General features: G+C 48.3%; 1 protein-coding gene across 2 annotated transcripts in view; it reads left to right on the forward strand.

The window, feature by feature from the left end:
- The window catches only part of PTDSS1 (phosphatidylserine synthase 1), a 64,673-nt gene extending 47,462 nt beyond the window's left edge, over positions 1-17,211 (forward strand). For both annotated transcript variants that reach the window (XM_082858697.1, XM_082858696.1), the window contains 5 exons: positions 816-881; positions 4,784-4,883; positions 13,324-13,392; positions 14,155-14,224; positions 16,041-17,211. In XM_082858697.1, the coding sequence (XP_082714823.1) occupies positions 816-881; positions 4,784-4,883; positions 13,324-13,392; positions 14,155-14,224; positions 16,041-16,150 (415 nt within the window). In that variant the 3' untranslated portion in view covers positions 16,151-17,211. The remainder of the gene's footprint in view (positions 1-815; positions 882-4,783; positions 4,884-13,323; positions 13,393-14,154; positions 14,225-16,040) is intronic.
- The last annotated feature ends 1,549 nt before the right edge of the window (positions 17,212-18,760 follow it).

Here is an 18,760-nt window from a genome sequence, read left to right on the forward strand (position 1 = left end):
TCCACTGTCCCACAGGCAGCCTCTGCCACGTGTGGCTACTGGGCACTGGGAGTGTGGCCAGTCACCCTGAAATGTGCTGTACGTGTAGAGTACACACTGGACCTTGAAGGTTTAGTGCAAACACCATATAAAATGCTTCTTTATAATGTTTCCAAGACATTGGATTATATATAAATTAATTATTAAAATGAATTTCATCTGTTCCTTTTTACTTTTCTAACACGGTTATTAGAAAACTTTAAATTGCATTTGAGGCTCATACTGTATTTCTATTGCATGCTTGCTGCACTGAGCCTCTCACCTCCATGTCATCACCTCTTTTCTGATCATGCCAGTAACATTCAGTTATTGGCCTCGGTGACAGTGAGGTGCAGCTACAGTCCCATTCCAGTTTCTGAGAGCCACAAAGGTATATATTTATTGCCTGGTTACGATCAGCAAGGAAAGAGCCAGAGGTGACAGTGACCATGCAGGAGACCTTCTGGAATCACCTCCGTGGAGGGAGACTGAGGCACCCACCTGGGGTGGCTTTGGCTCAGGGCTGTGGGAGTCTGTGTCTGAATCAAGACTGCCTTTGCCAATAATCTGGCTCCAATAACCATCCCCCTCCAACCCAATCCAAATTCTTAGCCTCTTACAGGAAGGTTTCAACAGGCACTGGCTTCCTATTCCCTTAAATAGAACTAGACCAGGCAGCCCAAGTATGTGGAACAAGGCAGACATTTTTTATACTCACGCTGTCAAAGTGATTTAATTCTGTATTGACTTGCTGGTCTTCCAGAAGCTCTCAGTGAATTCCACCTTTGTTCTTTCAGACAGTACTATGCTTACCTCACCGACACACAGTGCAAGCGTGTGGGAACACAGTGCTGGGTGTTTGGGTGAGTAATCTTTTATCATGGACATATAAAACCACTTCAGCTTCTGAATTTCTTGGGTTATTTCTTAACCCTACATTAAGTGCCTTTCAGTGCAGTTTTGTTTTTGTGTGTCTTTCATTTTTCACATTCCTTTTCTGATTTAAATTTAGAGGAGTTAATTGGCAAGTTACACAAAGAGGGTGTAGAAACTGTTTTTTAAAAAAATATTAGGAAATCAAAAGATAATTCCCATGTAGAACTTGAAGACCTTGTTTCTTGAAATAAATCAGAAAATGAGTTATATGAATTCCCTGTGAAATTGATGGTGAGTTTGGGACAACATATCGTGATGGGCTTAACCACATTTTACGTTACTTTCACACCAGAAAGACCCCACAAAGCGACTGCTTGCTGTCTACCAGGGTCTAATTTTATTGTCCCAAAGAAAACTAACACATGGTGACAATTTATTGTCTCATTACAAATACAAATGCAGTATCTGAATTTACAATTATTTAAATGATTTGAGAGAAAGCAGAGGTTACCCAGTTTAACCCCCAATATTAAATGGGAGACACTCTTCAGTGTCTCAAATAAGTGCTTCTTCTGCTTCAATACCATCAACATCTCACCATGCTATTTAGCAACTGAAGTTCCAGAGACATCCAGCACACCTGTAGGTGAAGTTCAGTCCCTCAGGGAGCTTACATTCAGGACCTAACCTAGGTTCTAAATGGAGTGTGACAGCATAAAGAAAATCTGATGAAAACCCTAACAGATTTTTAAACAGAGTAACTTTTTTTCCCTGTATTACATGCGTATTGAAACATCATCCAAAGACATCAACTATTTAGAGATACTTGCTGCTTACGTTGCATTGTCATTCGTTCCAAGCGTGTGTGTGTGTGTGTGTGTGTGTGTGTGTGTGTGTGTGTGTGTGTGTGTGTGTGTGTCTGGAGCTCTCACTCCAGATTCTGGGGAGTCAGTGAAGTTTGATCTAGGCAAGTTTCCCACCGCCTTCTTTCCAAAAGACAAAGGGCCGTTGTCACTGTTTCTCATAAATTCTGTGATGTAAGCTGATTTTCCTACCCAAAGTAGCTTAAAGGGTGATAGGATGGACTCAATTTCCATCCTGTGGATAGGATGGATTTCCACTGATTACTGATCTGGCGGGAGAGAGAATTCACACATCTACCAGATTTCTAATATACTTCTGTCACAGGAAGGAGGAAGGTGGGCTGCCTTCCTACTGTCTTGTCCGAGGACTGGGGATCTTCCCTGCACTTCCTTCTTTCACCACATGCCTCTTCTTTCCACCGGCTTTTTTCTCTTCACGTTTACAAGTCCTTGCCAGCGTCCTACTCTACGGAGAATGGGTATATTTTCCACAGAACTCTCTACTTCCCTGTTGAGGAAAAGGAGACGGCGGATCAGAGAGAGAGGCAGTGTTACAACAAAGTTTTTTTTCTGATCAGGCGGTCTGAAACTATAATCACCATGGAGGGAGAAATGGCCGAGAGGAGCAAGGCAGAGAATGGAGGCAAACGCCACTCCAAAAACTGCGCCTTGCTGAAAAGTGGTAAAAGAAAGTAAAACGCAAATGATCTGAGATGCAGAGGTCAGTTGGCTAATTTAGGATGCTCTATTATAGAGACTCGAGTCCTCCCAGAATGGTGACATCAAGGTTAGTGAACCTTGAGAACTAGTGGGCCATGCTGAAAACAAGCAAGTCCCTCTTCATAAATCAAGCAGGGCAGACCTGCCTGGCGCGCGAACTGGGGCAGGAGCTGCCTCTGGGCGGCCAGCACGGTCAGCCCGTGACGGTGAAACAGGAGGCGCGGCCTCCAGTCTCTTCTCTTCTTCGTTACGAAGTCAACTGAGTGGGTCCTGAACAGCATTTTCTGAAAATCAAATAGAGTCGGAAGATGTCAGAGCAAGGGGCCGGTTGTTTTGTGTGACTTTTGTTTCAGTCGTGTGTGTGTGTGTGTGTGTGTGTGCGCGCGTGTGTGTGTCTGTGTTCTGGGCCACAGTGAAAAATAGGCTTCCTGCCGTGGGTCTCAGATCACAGAAGTTGGAGAAACAGGTCTAGTCTGCTGGTCGCCAAGCTCTTGAAAGCTGCCTCAGTCGGCTTGAATACCCAGACACCTCTCACAGTAAGCTCTGGGTGTTCTGTCTGGTTAAGGGCAGGTAGGCACACTTCTTTCCAGGGCTTAACATTTTCTGATGCAGTCCTTCTGCATCCCAGCAAGACGTCCCAGCAAGAGGTTGCACACGTTCTGTGTGTCCGCCGGCAGGCGCCCTTGCCCTCGCTGCTTCCCTGACAGCCTCGACTTCAGTGTGACAGTCGACCTCAGCCCTGCTCTCCAACGTGCCAGCCTTTGTTGTGGCGGGGAGCTGGGGAGGAAGAGGGGGTGCTCTGTAAAGATTCAGGCGACCACTCCTAACCTTGTTTCGTTGGGGCTGTGGGCCAAGACAGCTCCAGATTCTTTAGAGGCGTGTCCAGGAGACTTTCTGCTTTGCACAGGTGGCTCTGACTCTGGCATTCCGTTGTTTAGAGCCGTCCATCCATTTGACCATGGCAGTGACCTCTGTCTGCCAGTAGGGAGGGGACCGGGGGCCTTCTGGGCCTCTTCCTGCCTTTTTAGAGATTATCTGTGCCACAAGACCAGTCCCTCCAGATTCCATCGTGATCGAGGCACACCTAAGGTGGCCTTATCTGAAATCTCTGTTCCTGGGCAGTCTTTGGGATCACGTGACCAGCTATGTTACCCTCACCTCATCCGTTCTTACCTTCAAGCTCTGAACCTTAATAAAGGTCTGATTTTAGTATTCATAGATGAAGTTGTATTATACAAGGTTGGCTTTTTTCTCTAATGTTTTAATTAAAGAGGAAACATGGAAGTTATTTTTTCCATCGTTTTTGGATTTAGCAAAATTGCTTACAGATGCAGAGGATAAAGGGTTTTTATCATCAGCAGAACTGGAGCATATTAAATCTGGAAATTCTAAGATGGCTGGGAGGGAATGTGATTGCTGCCTTCAAGTTACTGAAAGACTCTCCTGGAAGGCTCACACTCCCCTATACGACTGTGGAGGGCAGAATTAGGACCAGGGGTGGAAGGAGGCAGGTACCAGCCTGAGACAAGGAATGACTTCCCAACAGCTAAAGAAACTGAGCAGCAGAGGCAGCTGCCCACAGAGGTAGTAGGTTCCCTGGCCCTGCAAGGGCTCCAGCCAAGGGGGTGACTGTCCACCCATTGTGATAAGCTCCGACTTAGATGATACCAGGCAGCCTCCAGCTATGACGACGTACGAGTTGAGATTGTAGTCTGTGAAGAAGGAAGATGTAAAGAATATTTGATTATTTCTGGGGAGGGATAGAGGGATGAAGAGGCAGAGCACAGAGGGTTTTCAGGGCAGTGAAACCATTCAGTATGACCCTCTAATGGTGGACACATGTCATTATACATCTGTCCAAACCCATAGAATGTACATCACCAAGCGTGAAATCTGACATAACCTATGAACTTTGGGTGATGTGTCAATGCAGGTTCATCACTTGTGACACATGTTGACAGTGGGGGCAGCTGTGCATGTGTCGGGGCAGAGGGCATAGGGACTCTGTACCTTCCTCTCAAGTTTGCTAGGAACCTAAAACTGCTCTTAAAGAAACAGTCTGCGGAAAAGAAGAGAGGAGTAACAGTACAATAAACTTTTAATTAAATCTAAATATGTATGTATATATAATAATATATATTATTCCTGAAGAAAGCACAGTGTCATTTTGTAGGGGACCTGCTTCCAGTGTTTGGGGCAGAAATCTTATGACCACTTGAACTTTTTGATGGAATTATGCATATTTCTGGTAATGCATAAGCTCTGATAAGATGAATTCGTATTTAACCTCTTGTTCTGTCTAACAGGGTCATTGGTTTCCTGGAAGCTATTGTCTGCATAAAATTTGGACAAGATCTCTTCTCTAAGACCCAAATCCTCTATGTTGTGCTTTGGCTTCTTTGTGTGGTAAGTCATGACTTTTTTACCCAAAAGTTAAAGTTAGTTAAAGTCCCCATGGTGTCTTCTAAAACAAAACAAAACAAAACACTCTTGTGTACCAAGGTTCCTTAGAAATTTATAGACGGGACATTCTACTGTAGTAACGCAAGATTGGCCACTAGTCTGAAGTTCAAGAATAAATACATAGGACCACATGGCACCTACAATTGGTCACCTTTGCAGGTTCTGGTCAAACGCCCTCAGCAGGTGCATCATACTCTCATTTATTTCGCTTATGAGAATTCATCTACACTTGCTGAAAATGTCAGGCCTGCCATGAGGTGACAAGGATAGTTACAGTGCCCCGTAACATATGTACTACTGTCCAAGGGTTTATGTACAAAATGACAGACTGTTGTTTATAGGCCAGGTGAGGTGTTTTGGGAGGTAATCAGACCATACAGTTTCTTCCCCGCCGGCCGACTTTATAAGCCTGTGAAGGATGTGTTTTCCTCTCGGAAGGGAAGAGCCCTGGGGGCCCCCAGCTCCGTTGTCCTGGGACATTTCCCTCCTCTTTCAAATGAAGCAAGATCTTGCCTAGCTTAAAATTCTGTCATTGCGCTTCTTAATTTGTTTTGTTACTTTGGGGAAAAGTCTTATTTTACATTTAAGATTCTTCCCTTTTACTTACTTGGTCCAGAAAATTAACTCGGGCTTTTTTTTTTAATGATCATAGAAAATTTCAAACATACGTGGAAGTAGATAGGGGGTCGCTCACCCCTCATGCACCCATCATCCCGTTTCAACAATTGTCAACCCATGGGCAGTCTTATGTCCTTATATTCCATACTCACTATCCCCAACCCTGGGTTACTTTGAAGCAGACCCACTTTACTATTTCAGGACGTATCTCTAAAGCAGATAAGAATGCTTTTTGGTTGGTGCAACCACCATACCATTATCACACCTGGAAAAGAATTAATTCCTTCATACTGTCAAATAGCTAATCAACGTTCACATTTCTGATGTTTCCTTACGTTTTGTATTTTTTAGCAGTTGATTTGAATCAACATCCACTGATTGCAGTCAGTTGGCATGCCTTTTAATAAAAGGTCTCTTTTAATCTACAGTTTTCCCTCTGTCTCTAGCTCTCTCCTTTACATTGAAGAAACAAGCTCTTTTGTCTTCTAGATTTTTCCCTCAGTCTGGTTTTACTGACTCCATCCTTACTGTGACTGAACAGATTTCTTTGTCCTCTGTACTTTCTGTAAATCGGTAGCTGGATGCAGAGGCTTAATCAGATTCAGGTCTAATTGGTGGGGGCGGGGAGCAAAACTAAACTCTGTATTTCTTTTTTTGTGTGTGCGGTACGCGGGCCTCTCACTGTTGTGGCCTCTCCCGCTGCGGAGCACAGGCTCCGGACGCGCAGGCTCAGCGGCCATGGCTCACGGGCCCAGCCGCTCCGCGGCATGTGGGATCTTCCCGGACCGGGGCACGAACCCGCGTCCCCTGCATCGGCAGGTGGACTCCCAACCACTGCACCACCAGGGAAGCCCCTAAACTCTGTATTTTTCAAGTGTTTCTTATTGCCTTTTGTGGTGTCTATTTTTAGGGTTACTTGCTAGAAATCCTAACTGTGCCAGGGCACCTTGAGCCTGTTCTATCCTGTTTTATCTTGAACAATGAAAGGGAATAATGATCTCCTTTGTACTCAGGCTCCGGAATTAACGCTCAGAAGTATTTTTTCTGTTGCAGTGTGACTAGATATAAGGATTGGTTGGGGCAGTGTGTCAGATGGGCCAGGAGATCTCACCATGCGCTCCTCACATTTCTGTCTGGCGTGGGCACCCCAGCTCTGTGAATTGTAGCGTGACCCATGGCGGTGGGCAGGTGTGGGTGCAGCCCTCACCTGGCACCACTGGGACCACAGGGAGGTTGAGGCAGGCGGGACTCCTGGGACGTGGGCCAAAGGCCCTCCTCACAACAGCCCACTGTGGGCCTCCCCCTGGGGCATCAGCAGCCAGAAAGGTCTCCCCAAGGGCGTGTCCAGGGAGCGATCTCTGGTCACCCAGCCGGTGGGGCTCCTCCAGTCTCTCTCTGAGTTTTAGAGACTTTTGCTCTGTTTTACTGATTAGACACTTAGCATATACCTCCTTACGTTGGTGAGTTTTGATCTGCCTTGGTGTCTGTGTGACAGTAACTTATTTTGAGGACATGACCCGTTTCTCAGTCTCTGTATCACTTAGCATAGTCCTTATAAGTCTGTCATGTTGCCACGTTCTTGTTAGAGCTGCCCTGGTGCTGGAGCCACACAGGTAGGTGATAGTGAAGATTTATTCATGCTTACTAGGTGCCAGACGCTGTTTGAAGCACTTTTCATGAATTGCATATTTGATCTTTACACTTTGAGGGGAGGTACTTTATTATCCCTCTTTTATAGATAAAGGTGCAGAGAGGTTCACTCACTTACCTAAGGTCACACAGGTAGCGTGTGGCAGAGCCAGGACTCAAACCCAGATAGTCTGGCTGGAGATTTCCTGCTCCCCCTCCACAGGTGTCCCCCTTCGGAGGATCTCCAAGTCCATGTGGGAATTACACATGCAAACTACTTATATTGCAAACATCATAAAAGATGTTTGGGTTGTAGTGAGGTAGATGGACCTAGAATCTGTCATATAGAGTGAGGTAAGTCAGAAAGAGAAAAACAAACACCATATGCTAACACGTATATGTGGAATTTAAAAAAGCGGTACTGATGAACCTAGTGACGGAATAAAGAGGCAGACGTAGAGAACAGACTTGAGGACACAGGGAGGGGAAAGGGTACGCTGGGATGAAGTGAGAGAGTGGCATGGACATATATACACTACCAAATGTGAAATGGATAGCTAGTGGGAAGCAGAAGCATAGCACAGGGAGATCAGCTCGGTGCTTTGTGACCACCTAGAGGGGTGGGATAGGGAGGGTGGGAGGGAGGGAGATGCAAGAGGGAGGAGATATGGGGACATATGTATATGTATAGCTGATACACTTTGTTATATTCACATTTTTATAAAGCAGAAACTACCACACCATTGTAAAGCAATTATACACCAATAAAGGTGTGCAAAAAACAAAAAGAAAGATGTGTGTGCCCGGAGCTAGAGGAGCCCTAGAGAGAGCAGCAGACAAGCTGGGGTGAAGCTCCTGGAGGTGATGTGTGCTCAGGATCACAAAGGATCGCAGTGAACGGCTCCCCCATCCCTCAGGTGCCCCAGCCTAAGACCCAGGCGGCTGCTTCCTCTCCTCTGTCAGCCCCCATGTCAGCCCTCCGGCTCTATTCATTCACCCGGGTGGCCCAGCTCCAGCCCCTCCTCTCTGTTCCCACTGCCTCTGCCCTCTAGACACCCATTTTCTCCATCCTGCCCTTCACCTCCATTCCCTACACTGCTGCCGGAGTGATCTTCCATAATTCCGATCGGAACCCCTTTGCCCTGCGTAGAATCATTTTCCCTATCGTTGGGGCCTAGAGGGCCTAACAGTACAGCATTTCCCCCCACCAGGTTCAGAGCAATTAGAGATAGTCAGGATGGACGAAGGCTATGGAGGCAGAACGGCAGCTTTACTACTGAGAGTCCACATTTTTCAGTATCAGCTTCAGGTGCGTGCCAACAAGGGGCTTCGGATTAGTGAACCCCAGAAGCAGACACGCTTCCTCTGCAGCCCCAGGAAGCAGGCCGCCCACATTGCGCTGGTGGCCTCGCACCCAGAGGGAAAGAAGGGAGACGCCCAGCTTCCTTGTCTGTTATTCCCTAGTCCGTTAAGATGCTCGCGCCTCCCTGGGGAAGGGGCGAGGGGTGAGGGAAAGCAGGAGTGTTATACCAGGGAAGCCCCCTCCGTGTAGACAGAAACAGCAAGAAGGAACAGCATCCCCACCGCTGACCTACCAGCTGAGACAGGAAGTCCTGCTTGTGTGTTTAGGGCCGTCATTCTCTGGCTCGTTCAGCACACCCACCACCTGTACCCTGTGCTCGGGCTCCGCCAAACTATTCCTAGATACCTCAACCCACCATCCTTCCAGAGTCGTCTTGCCTTCACCCAGGAGGCTTCCTCTGCCCGATCTGCGTGCTTTTCCCTGCGTTCTCTACCTGGTGAATCTTAATGCCAAGACCAAACTTAAATCCGTGTCCTGCATGCAATACGCTCTCACCTGCGAGGCAGACTAGACGACCCCTCCTCAGGGGACCAGCCGCATTTGGTACGTGTTTCTTTTAGTTCTAGCCCCAGTGTGATGTAACTTGGGGTATTTATATCGGTCTCCTCCACATGGCAGTTCCTGCTCACAGAGAATAAGTTTCCATTGTCCTTTTGTCCCCACGGACGCTAGCACAGGAAACACTCGGCACACGCAGGGAGGAGAAAGGACTGAGGTCAAGGGACAAAGACCGGGACACACAGAGGCAGGTTGAGAGACAAGCACGTCCAAAGACTCGAAGCCGTGCCCGTGCCAGCGTCACAAGAGGACGGCGACCTGTTTGGGGAGCAAGGAGAGCGAGTTGGAGGCGGAGGGGGTCGTCTGCGTAGGATGGGCTCTGTGTGTCTTGGTTGGAGATTCGAAGGTTTTTCAGAGGAAAGACTGTCTCACGGGGCAGCTGGAGGGTGGGAGAGTATGGGGGGGCGGATTGGAGAAGGGCTGAGCCTGAGGGTGTTGGAGGGACCTCAGTGAGAACCTATCCAAGGCAGCGGCATTGAAGATGCAGAGAAAGGGCTGGATCTGAGAGCTACAGAGCCCAACTCGATAGACGGTGTCCCCTTCTGAGAGCTGGGAAGGGCAACTCCAGGCTTTCCTGTTTGTGCCACTGGTGGCTTTTGGTGCTAGTAACAGGTTGGAGGATATCAGAGAAGCCCCTCGAAAGGAGATGAGTTAGGTTTGAGGGACTCTTAGATTTTACAGGTGAAGGTGTCTTGTGTCATTGGAAATTCTGGTCTGTCCAGTAGCACTGGAAAGACTTGGTCGGCGCTGGAGGTGAAAGAGGTGGGAGGCACCTGTGTGTAGGGTACGGTTGGGTCGGTAAGAGTCGGGGAACATAGTGTGGGAAGGAGAAGCTGGCTGAGAATGGCGTCTGGGGAGCAGCCACATTTTAGAGGCCAGGCCAAGGTCAAGAAACAGCCACAGGAAAGAGGACTTTGAAGATAAGCAGAATCCCCCAGTTGGTGTTAGCAGTGATGAATGCCATGGAGGGGGACCTGGCCTGAAAAGAGGCATTTGGCTGGGATGATTAGGGGTCCCCACTGCCTTGCACATTTACCAGTTAGAGAAAAAGAGTGGAAATAAGGTCCTGGCACATTTTTATAATCATGGCCTTTATTAGAGATCAAGATTGGTCTCAATCTTAGGAGTGAGGCAAACATTATTGAGTAAGAGAGCGTTGAGTTACACCAGGCCTCCACACTAAGAGAAACAAAGCCCCCAATTATTCGCCTTGCCTGGTAGGAGAACGTACACAGAATTTGAGATCAGTGTGGAAGTAAAGCTCCCAGATGCTGGTTAATAAGCTGCCCCCGCACCAGTTGTCTGATCAGTCTGGGTGAATTTGAGCACACCTTACCATAGCGTGGAAGCCACACCGGCGGGGGTGGGGGGGGGGTGCTGCCTTGGCTCTCAGCCCTCACGTTTCTCTTTCTTTCTTCCTTTTATTTAAACAAAATCCGTACAACTGTCATTTTAAATCCAGGCCTTGACATTTTAAGTGGGCACTTGCCTAGATTTCCACAGGTGTGATTGCAAACCCATAAATTACACGCTTTTGTCTCCTGGGACAAGTGTATAAAAGGGGCCTCTTGTACCCAGGTGAAGTGGTAAACTTGGCAGCTGCGGCAGGCCCTTTGCCTGGTGATCGTGATGATAAGCATCTGTCTCCCAGCACCTGCCAGTGTTTGCCTGCCCTGCTGCAAAGCCAGCTCTGCTCAGCTGTCTGCTGCTGGAGCAGCCCCAGCTGCCCGCCTGCCCTCCCAGGGGAAGGGAGGAAGCTGGGGGACGAAGAGGAAGAGCCCCACACGCCTGCCCTCTGGTGGGCGGGTTGCACAGTGACAGCCAGCCCAGCCCTGACTGGTCCCATGGTCTAGCGGCGCGGCGCTGCCCCCACCCCCCACCCCCGCCACCGCACAGCCACCGACTTGTCCACGGAGGTGGAACCTGTCCTCCCTGCCCTCCCTGTGAAACCTAGGCCGACCTGTTCTGCTCTTTGTCAAGGAGCTGACATACACATAGGTTTACACACTGCGGATGCTCTAGTCTTCCCACTCTTGCCATGCCGTGAAAATCGTACATTTAATGGTGGTTGGATATTAGAAATCTGAACAAGTACTGGAATATGTTAAAGATTAGAAGTAGTTTTCATTCTATAATTTGAATATATTCATTCATTGCCTAATTTTTTGATGGGGGGGGATATGAGCTTTTTTAAAAAAATTCCTAATTTATACCAGTTTGTATATGGATTTAATATAAAATGAACTAGTGGGTCTTCTTATATTTCATGTTACCTCTCCACCATGCCGCTATTCACACTTCACTGATGTAGAAGGAGAATGGCCAGCTGGAGCGCTTGGACTCCCTTCTTTCTTGAGACTTAAGGTGACTCTGTGCGCCCAGCAGACAGTCAGTGAACGTCACTGACCTGAGGAACTGGGCCAGGGCTGGACTACAGCTGCGGTGATGAGAACGCACAGCCCAGCCTTCCCTGCAGCCTTGGCTCTACCCTCCAGGCTGTGGGCTGTGCAGAGGGATGGGATGGGACTGGCTTTTCCCATGATGCTTTGCTTCCTCCAGGAATGGATGAGTGGACAGATCAGTAGAGATATAAAGATGTGTAGACATAAAATCAGTATTTATCTCGATAGCCATCCCTGAAATGTGATCCAGGGATATAAAGAAACCTGTGTTCTGGCTTCAGTCTTGCCACACTCTAGCCGTGTGTCTTTGAGAAGGCAGTCGCCTCTGAGCCTTCATTCCTCTGCTGTGAAATGAGGGGAATTGAAATTAACGATCTCTGAGGCAATGCCTCTAGATCTAAAGTTATGATTCTTAGAAAGAATTAAAATTATTCAAGAAGGGAAGAGTCCGTCATGATTTCACAACTGTTCCCATGACTGGGTCAAGGTGACAGGTCCCCAAGAGGAAATGCAGTGGAAGAGATGGAGGTTAGGAATTCTTGAAGAGGATTCACTGTCAGTGGGTTCCTAAATCAAGGAATTCTGAAGAAATGTCATGGCAGGACGGGCAGTTTGGTTTGGTTGGGTTTTGGTGATCCACTTACAGTCGCGAGGGGAAGGGGAGGCCTGGCTGGAGGACCGGGCCCAACACACTGCTTAGTCCAGACAGCCAGGAAGTTTTCCCCGACTTGTAGTTTTTTGACACATTTTTAAACTTTGGATTCTTAGGTGCTATTTTTTTCCTTAAATTAGAGTATAATTTAGGGTGCAGGGGGGCCAGTGGGGCACACATGGGGGGAAGCGGAGGTGATCCTGGCCTCTGGGTACCCGTGGACCACGCCCTTCTCTTTTCACACCAGGGCTCACAAGACATTTTTATTTTCGCTTTAGTTTCCTATCTACTTAACTGAGAAAAACAAAAGCAACCAGAACTGGGGTCAGAGCCGGGCCACTGAGACTAAAAAGCAGCACCAAGCCCAGGGCAGCAGTGTCCTGCTGGGGTCTGCCACCTACACGTGGGCGTGTGTCCTCAGTGCCCTCCGGCACCATTGTGACCCCAGACTGAATGAAACTGCTTTTTCATTCAGAAATCCTCTTCCCCTCAGAAGCTGACAAGCTAAGTCCTTTTTTTTTTTTTTTTTTTGTGGTACGCGGGCCTCTCACTGTTGTGGCCTCTCCTGCTGTGGAGCACAGGCTCCAGACGCGCAGGCTCAGCGGCCATGGCTCACGGGCCCAGCTGCTCCGCAACATGTGGGATCTTCCCGGACCGGGGCACGAACCCGTGTCCCCTGCATCGGCGGGCGGACTCTCAAACACTGCGCCACCAGGGAAGCCCAAGCTAAGTCCTTTTAACTCTTTCCAGTGATGGGCGGCAGGGTGCAGAGGATAGGCTGTGAAAATCAGGCCAAAAAGAAAGAAAAGAAATACAGTGTAGAGTCCTATCCGTCCTCTTAGGCAGAACCTGCAAAGCTGTTCAGAAAATGCATCCCACCTGAGCCCACATCTAGAAATGATCTTCACTCTGACAGTGGAGTCACAGTGGTAACTGTGGCCTCATCGGAACTCTTCTTGCCGAAAGCTTTAGGGGTGCTGCCCCCCGGGGTTCACCTCTGCCGCATCCAGCCATTCTGTAACCAGCATCCCGGGAGAGAAGGCAGAAATGCGTCGAGCCATGGTGTATGAATTCCCATTGAAACCCTGAAGTTCCGGGAAGTGGAATTTTTTGGTGCACCCTCACTTATAAAATGGTTTTGTGCTTGTTTTTCTCTTCCAGGCGTTCACTACCTTCCTGTGTCTGTACGGCATGGTTTGGTATGCAGAGCACTATGGTCACCGAGAAAAGGTATAGAATGGAAGGTGGAGATGGCCTTTTATTTAAACGAACCACGTCCTGCTTAGCGCTTTAGCCCAGAGCACATGCACGTGAGGATGTGGCATGTACGGCACAGTGAGAGCCGGGTGTCAGCCTCCCTGCTTTAGAAACGTAGCCAGTTCAGAATTCACTTCCTATCAGTTGCCATCCTTACGTGTGACTGCCCTATTCAATAGGTCAGGACTTTTATCCTCATTTCTTAAGGGGGTTAAAGCTTAATTATTTGTTTTTATATATATATATATATATATATATATATATATTTTTTTTTTAATTGCATGGCAAGCCCCAGAGCAGTTTTTGAAAAGCTAGGTCTTTCACTCTGTCCAGGCCTCTACCTGTATCCCAGCCTGGGGCGCCCATCCGGAAGCTCCTGCCCTGCCCACTTCATAGTGGATGAAGATTAAGGTAGAGGATAGATGTGAGTGGGCTTAAAATGCTGTAGCAGTCTTGCCAACTGTAATTATTTTTAAGTAAAAATAACAGCTTTCATCCTTCATTCATACTTTTAGTCTAAGGAGCTAAAGGCGCTTCCTAGAAGATGTAATCTGCATCACCTGGGATATAGCCTTGATCTTATAGCTGAGAGCATAAGCGTGAGGTGATCCTGCACTTGCTGGTGGGAATCCCCAGCCCGGGAGAGGCCAGGGTTGAGCAGCCTCGCTTGTTTGCTGGTCTCCCTCCTCCCGGGAGCACTTGAAATTCCACCACTAAGCCTGCTTCTCTCCCTAGACCTACTCAGAGTGTGAAGATGGTACCTACAGCCCTGACATCTCCTGGCCTCACGGGAAAGGTACAAAAGGTATCTCTCTCTTGCTCATTGTTAAAAACGCCCCTGGGTCCTCTCCCTCCCAAGGCCCAGTAAAGGGATTTAGCATCAGTATTTATCTTCCGAATGTTGATAAATATATGCCCTGAAGGGTCTCAAACCTACTCATTGCGTGTCTCCTGTTACTTATTAAGAAACATGCAAAGTGCTCACAGGTTCTGCCCAAGAAACTTGCTTCGTAGGAAGAGGTGCCACGTGGGTCTGCCTTTTCTGAGACAGGAAAACGTAACAAGATCCCACTGTCTCAAGCATCCTGATGGGGATGTTCCTCCTCTTGGCTTTCACCGTGAGTGAAAAGCGTCAGGAAGAGCTGTGTGCCAGGAGGAGAAACCTTTCCGAAGAGGTGGATCGACTTAATCGTGTTCATTCAAGAGATAGGCCAGCATGAGGGGGATCTCAACAGTGTAGTCAGGGATCTCCCACTGGCCTCTCTCCGAGGAGCATTTTGGAAAGATTTGGGGCCACCTGGTTATCTTAAAGAATTTGACTCGTAGAACAATGACCCGCTGGATAGTAATTCCGTGTCAGTTATGAGCTGATCGTGGGCTTGACTGAAGGAAGAGAACTGAATGTCAGAGACCGTGAATTTTAACCCACAGAATTGCTCAGAGAAGCGGGGACAAGGGAGGGGAAAACACTGCTGAGGCAGTTGCTCTCCTGAGTTCTTTTGGGGTGAAGCTCATCACAGCTGTCCCTGGGGAAAACATTACCGAGTGCTGGTCTCCCTGAGATGATTTCTCCTGAATCAGCAACCTAGTATGGAATGCTGATGGAGGTAGGCACAGGGGTTCCCCTGGGCTCCCTTATTCAGAACCATCCTAGAGATCAGTCCATGGCAATTCCGGGTTCTCCACTGAAAAGACTAAAAGAAACAAGCAATGGTAGAGATATATTTAAATGAAAGGCAGACAGCTTAAAAAAAAAAATCTGAGCCCTGGAGCAGAGAACCTTTTGGCTTAGCTGCTAAGCCAGAGATTTTCCATGTTCTCAGCCCGAGGGCAGAGCCAGCCTAATGCCAGAAAGTTCCGATGACCTTCCAGGCCTTACACACCCCTACCCGGAATGCCCACCCTCACCCCACCACTGCCCTGGCTCCACCCTCCACCTGGCTGATGCCTGATGATTGCCCAGCACTCAGCCAATGTAGACGTCTCCCGCACAAATGATAGAGCGTGACAGGTGACACCGTCCCTGCAGACCGTGAGCTGCTTGAGGGCACGTGGCATCTTCCGTGTATGGCTCCGGGGCTGCCTGTCATGAGCAGCAGATTTGTAAAGGTGGCTTCCAGATCCAACCATTGAGGGCACGTAATATCTTTGATTTTTGCCAAGTCAAGAATCCATTCCCATTTAGGGATTTAGAAACAATGGTGTGTAGCAGGTCAAGGTGTGGACACCTAGTTGATGTGTCCTTTGATTGCTAAGGTAGACTCGACACCCGTGTGGTTTGTTTTCATTGTCCCTCCTTTGTGCTTCGATGTTATTTGTGCTCTCGCTTCTGGTCCCCATCACCACGACCACGATCCGCCCTACGGTGTGAACGTAAACATCCTCAGGACGCTCCTGTCTTTGTGGAGCCATGGCTTGCACACCCTGGCCCCAGCTGTGCTAGCTCAGTGCCGGGGCTTCTGTGCCTTGATTCATTAACGAGGCCACTAGATGGCGCACAAGGACCAGTGGAGGAGCGGTGGGGTGGCCCGGACAGGGAGAACCAGAATCAGAGGCTTCAGAAGCCCCGAGCCGGGAGCCCACAGCCCACGGTGACGGTGTGTCCCGATTCCTTTGGCCAGGTTCTGAAGATGGCCCACCCAAGCATCCAGGCAACAGCGAGAGCCATTCTTCCAGAAGAAGGAATCGACATTCCAAGTCAAAAGTCACCAACGGAGTTGGAAAGAAATGAAGGACCCTGGTTAATCAAAGATGTTCCAGGGAGTGCCTCAAACCAGGAGGGGACGGAATCGGCTGGACCTCCCTGCGGGGAGGTCGAAACGCATAGCGTGAACGGGAAGGAGTGGGGGCTGGGAGGGGTCATTATTTGAGAGCGTAAGTCTTGTTGCCCACAGACCCGGCCACACGGGGCAGACCACTGCTGGGGGTATTTCGCCACTTGGGTGTCTCTTGTAACTTCAGCACTTGGCACGTGGTCACCGGTAGCAGGACCGTGCTCAAAGGAGAGGGTAGCTATTTACTCAGTTGCCAGAAGCAGTTCTGTGCTTGCGTGCGTGTGTTGTGGATGCAGTTTAAACATCTTTACTCAGGCAGGGCGCCAACCAGACGGCTGACGGACTGGTCACCAGGTTTTATTTTTCTGAATCTGCCTTTCCGTTTGACTGACTGGTTTAAGTCCAGGCCACTTCCCTGTCCTTTATTTTGTTGTTTCTTATTTTTTATGTCAGGATGCTTACAAGCCTTCAGAAGCCACCTCTGAGGTCGAATTGGGGGAGGTTTCTCTTTTTTTTCCTAGAGAAAAAAAGGGGGGGAGAGCTTGTGTTACACTTTAGCAGCCTTCTCCCCTTTTTAGGACCTGAAACTACACAGCGGTGGGTGGAAACCAGGCTGAGGAAAGGTTAGCTACCCACGTAGGATCCTGGGCTTCAGATCGGAGCCTTTTTGTTCCCTTTCCAATGTCGCTTGTCCAGACTTATCCACAGTGCACAGGCGTGGACCTGCTGAGAGGCAGTGCTCACCGCAGCCCCTCCCCCCCAGGTGCCTTTTCCATTTTGTTTGTTTTCCTTCCGTGGTGTGTTGCTGACATTGTCTTCTAGTCCCCTGTGAGGTGCTGGTGAGTATTCCCTTTCATCCATCCGTGCCATGCTCTAGAACATTGACCCTGATAGTTCACCACCTCTGATGGATCCCTGTTTTAAATAAAACGGTTCACGTTAAAGCCCATCAAATTCTGTCTCTGTAAAGTGCTCGTTTCTTTGCCTCTTATTGGTATTTTCCACTATTTGTAAGCAATCACCGTATTTTTCAAGTGACTTTAGGATAATAAGAATGTGTATGTGTTTCACGTAGTGAGAAGAAAAGAGAAGAAAATGTGTACTTCAGAGGGCTTGCAGACACATATGTCCCTTTTCCTAACCTTCCCAAGTGATCAAGAGGAAATGAACAAGATAGTCATTGTTTTCTTACTAGGGTAATGGTTACATCAACCAAGCTGGATTTTTTTCTCTAGCAAGTGGCCGGTACCCAGTTGATTTTCCTACAGATATAAACTTGCTGCAAGCAACCCTTTTGTTCCCTCATCTCACAGAGCACAAAGGTTTCGACGTCTTTTCCCCCTTTAAGGAAGTCTTTACCCATAGAAGTGTCATGTTTTTCTTTTCCTGCAAAAGAATCCCAGGGTGAAGGGGTTAAATGAGTCACGCAAAGCGAGGATCCCCTGCTGTGCTCATTGCCAGCAGAGAAGTGTCGCCAGTCACGCCAGTCACCGGGCTGGTGCGCCGGGTTGTGCCGGCCCTGGGGTCCCAGCAGCGGCCCCATGCTTCCCGTGATAGTCCTGAAGAAAGGCAGAGGTGCTTGTCCCATAGACCCCCGCACTCTTTTATCACCCATCAGAGAGGCCTTTCTTAAACAGAGGCACAATGTAAAATTTGTTTGACTTTGAAAGTAGGTGAGTTTGTTTCGTTTTGCTTCTCCGAGCACGTCTGTGCATCACGGACATTGTGTACGTCGTCGGCCTCAACTCCACGTCCTCGTGCTGGGCCACCTTCCTGAGTGTCTCCAAGTTCGTTTTCTGGTGCTTTAACCCTCCTCTGATCAATAGCCGGGTGCAGCTGAAGAAGACGTTTCCTTCTCCAAGGCCGGCCTAGGAGAGGCCCCCGCCCACCTGCGATGACTTGGATTTCCTTGGGTCACGTGAGAGCAGAGTGCACGTGAGACAGTCTCCTCAGTGGCTTTGTACGGAACGGCCGGGAAAGTCCTCAGCTGCTTTCCGTGTCCTTTCTTTGAGTTTAATCTTTTCTTTTTCCCTTTCAGTAAGAGCTCTTGACTACAGCGTTTCCAAAACTAGTGCTTTCCTTGACCAGCCAGATCCACGGCTGCCATTTCCTCCTGGAAACTGTGCTGCTGGGTTTGGTCTACTTTTTCCACTCATTTCTATGCAAATGGGCTTCACATTGATGAAATGTAAAATTTTCCTTGTCACCTATGTTTACTAAAGATCGCCTTTAATCTCTTTAATCAGAGTTGTCATTTAGTATCAGAAACGATTTGTTTGCAAGTGATCTCACATTTGCCATTTACAGACTGCCCTCTTAAAAGGCACCATTGTTTAGGACGTAATACGCGAAGGATTCTTTACGTATATTTCTCTGTATGTAGCATGGCATGGAGTGTTGAGTACTTTTTCTTTTTTGTCATTCTTGGTCTTTCCGTGGCCTTTCCCTGCCTTTCTTGTGTCTGTTTTCACCATTTGTAAAGGCCTTGGCCAAACTGCTCCCATAGAAATGCTAGGACACTTCATTGACCTGTTTTAAGCATTTTGATGATAAAAGACATCCTATAA

The sequence above is a fragment of the Leucopleurus acutus genome (assembly GCF_964270905.1).
Source record: "Leucopleurus acutus genome assembly, chromosome: 17".
Lineage (NCBI taxonomy): Eukaryota > Metazoa > Chordata > Mammalia > Artiodactyla > Delphinidae > Leucopleurus > Leucopleurus acutus.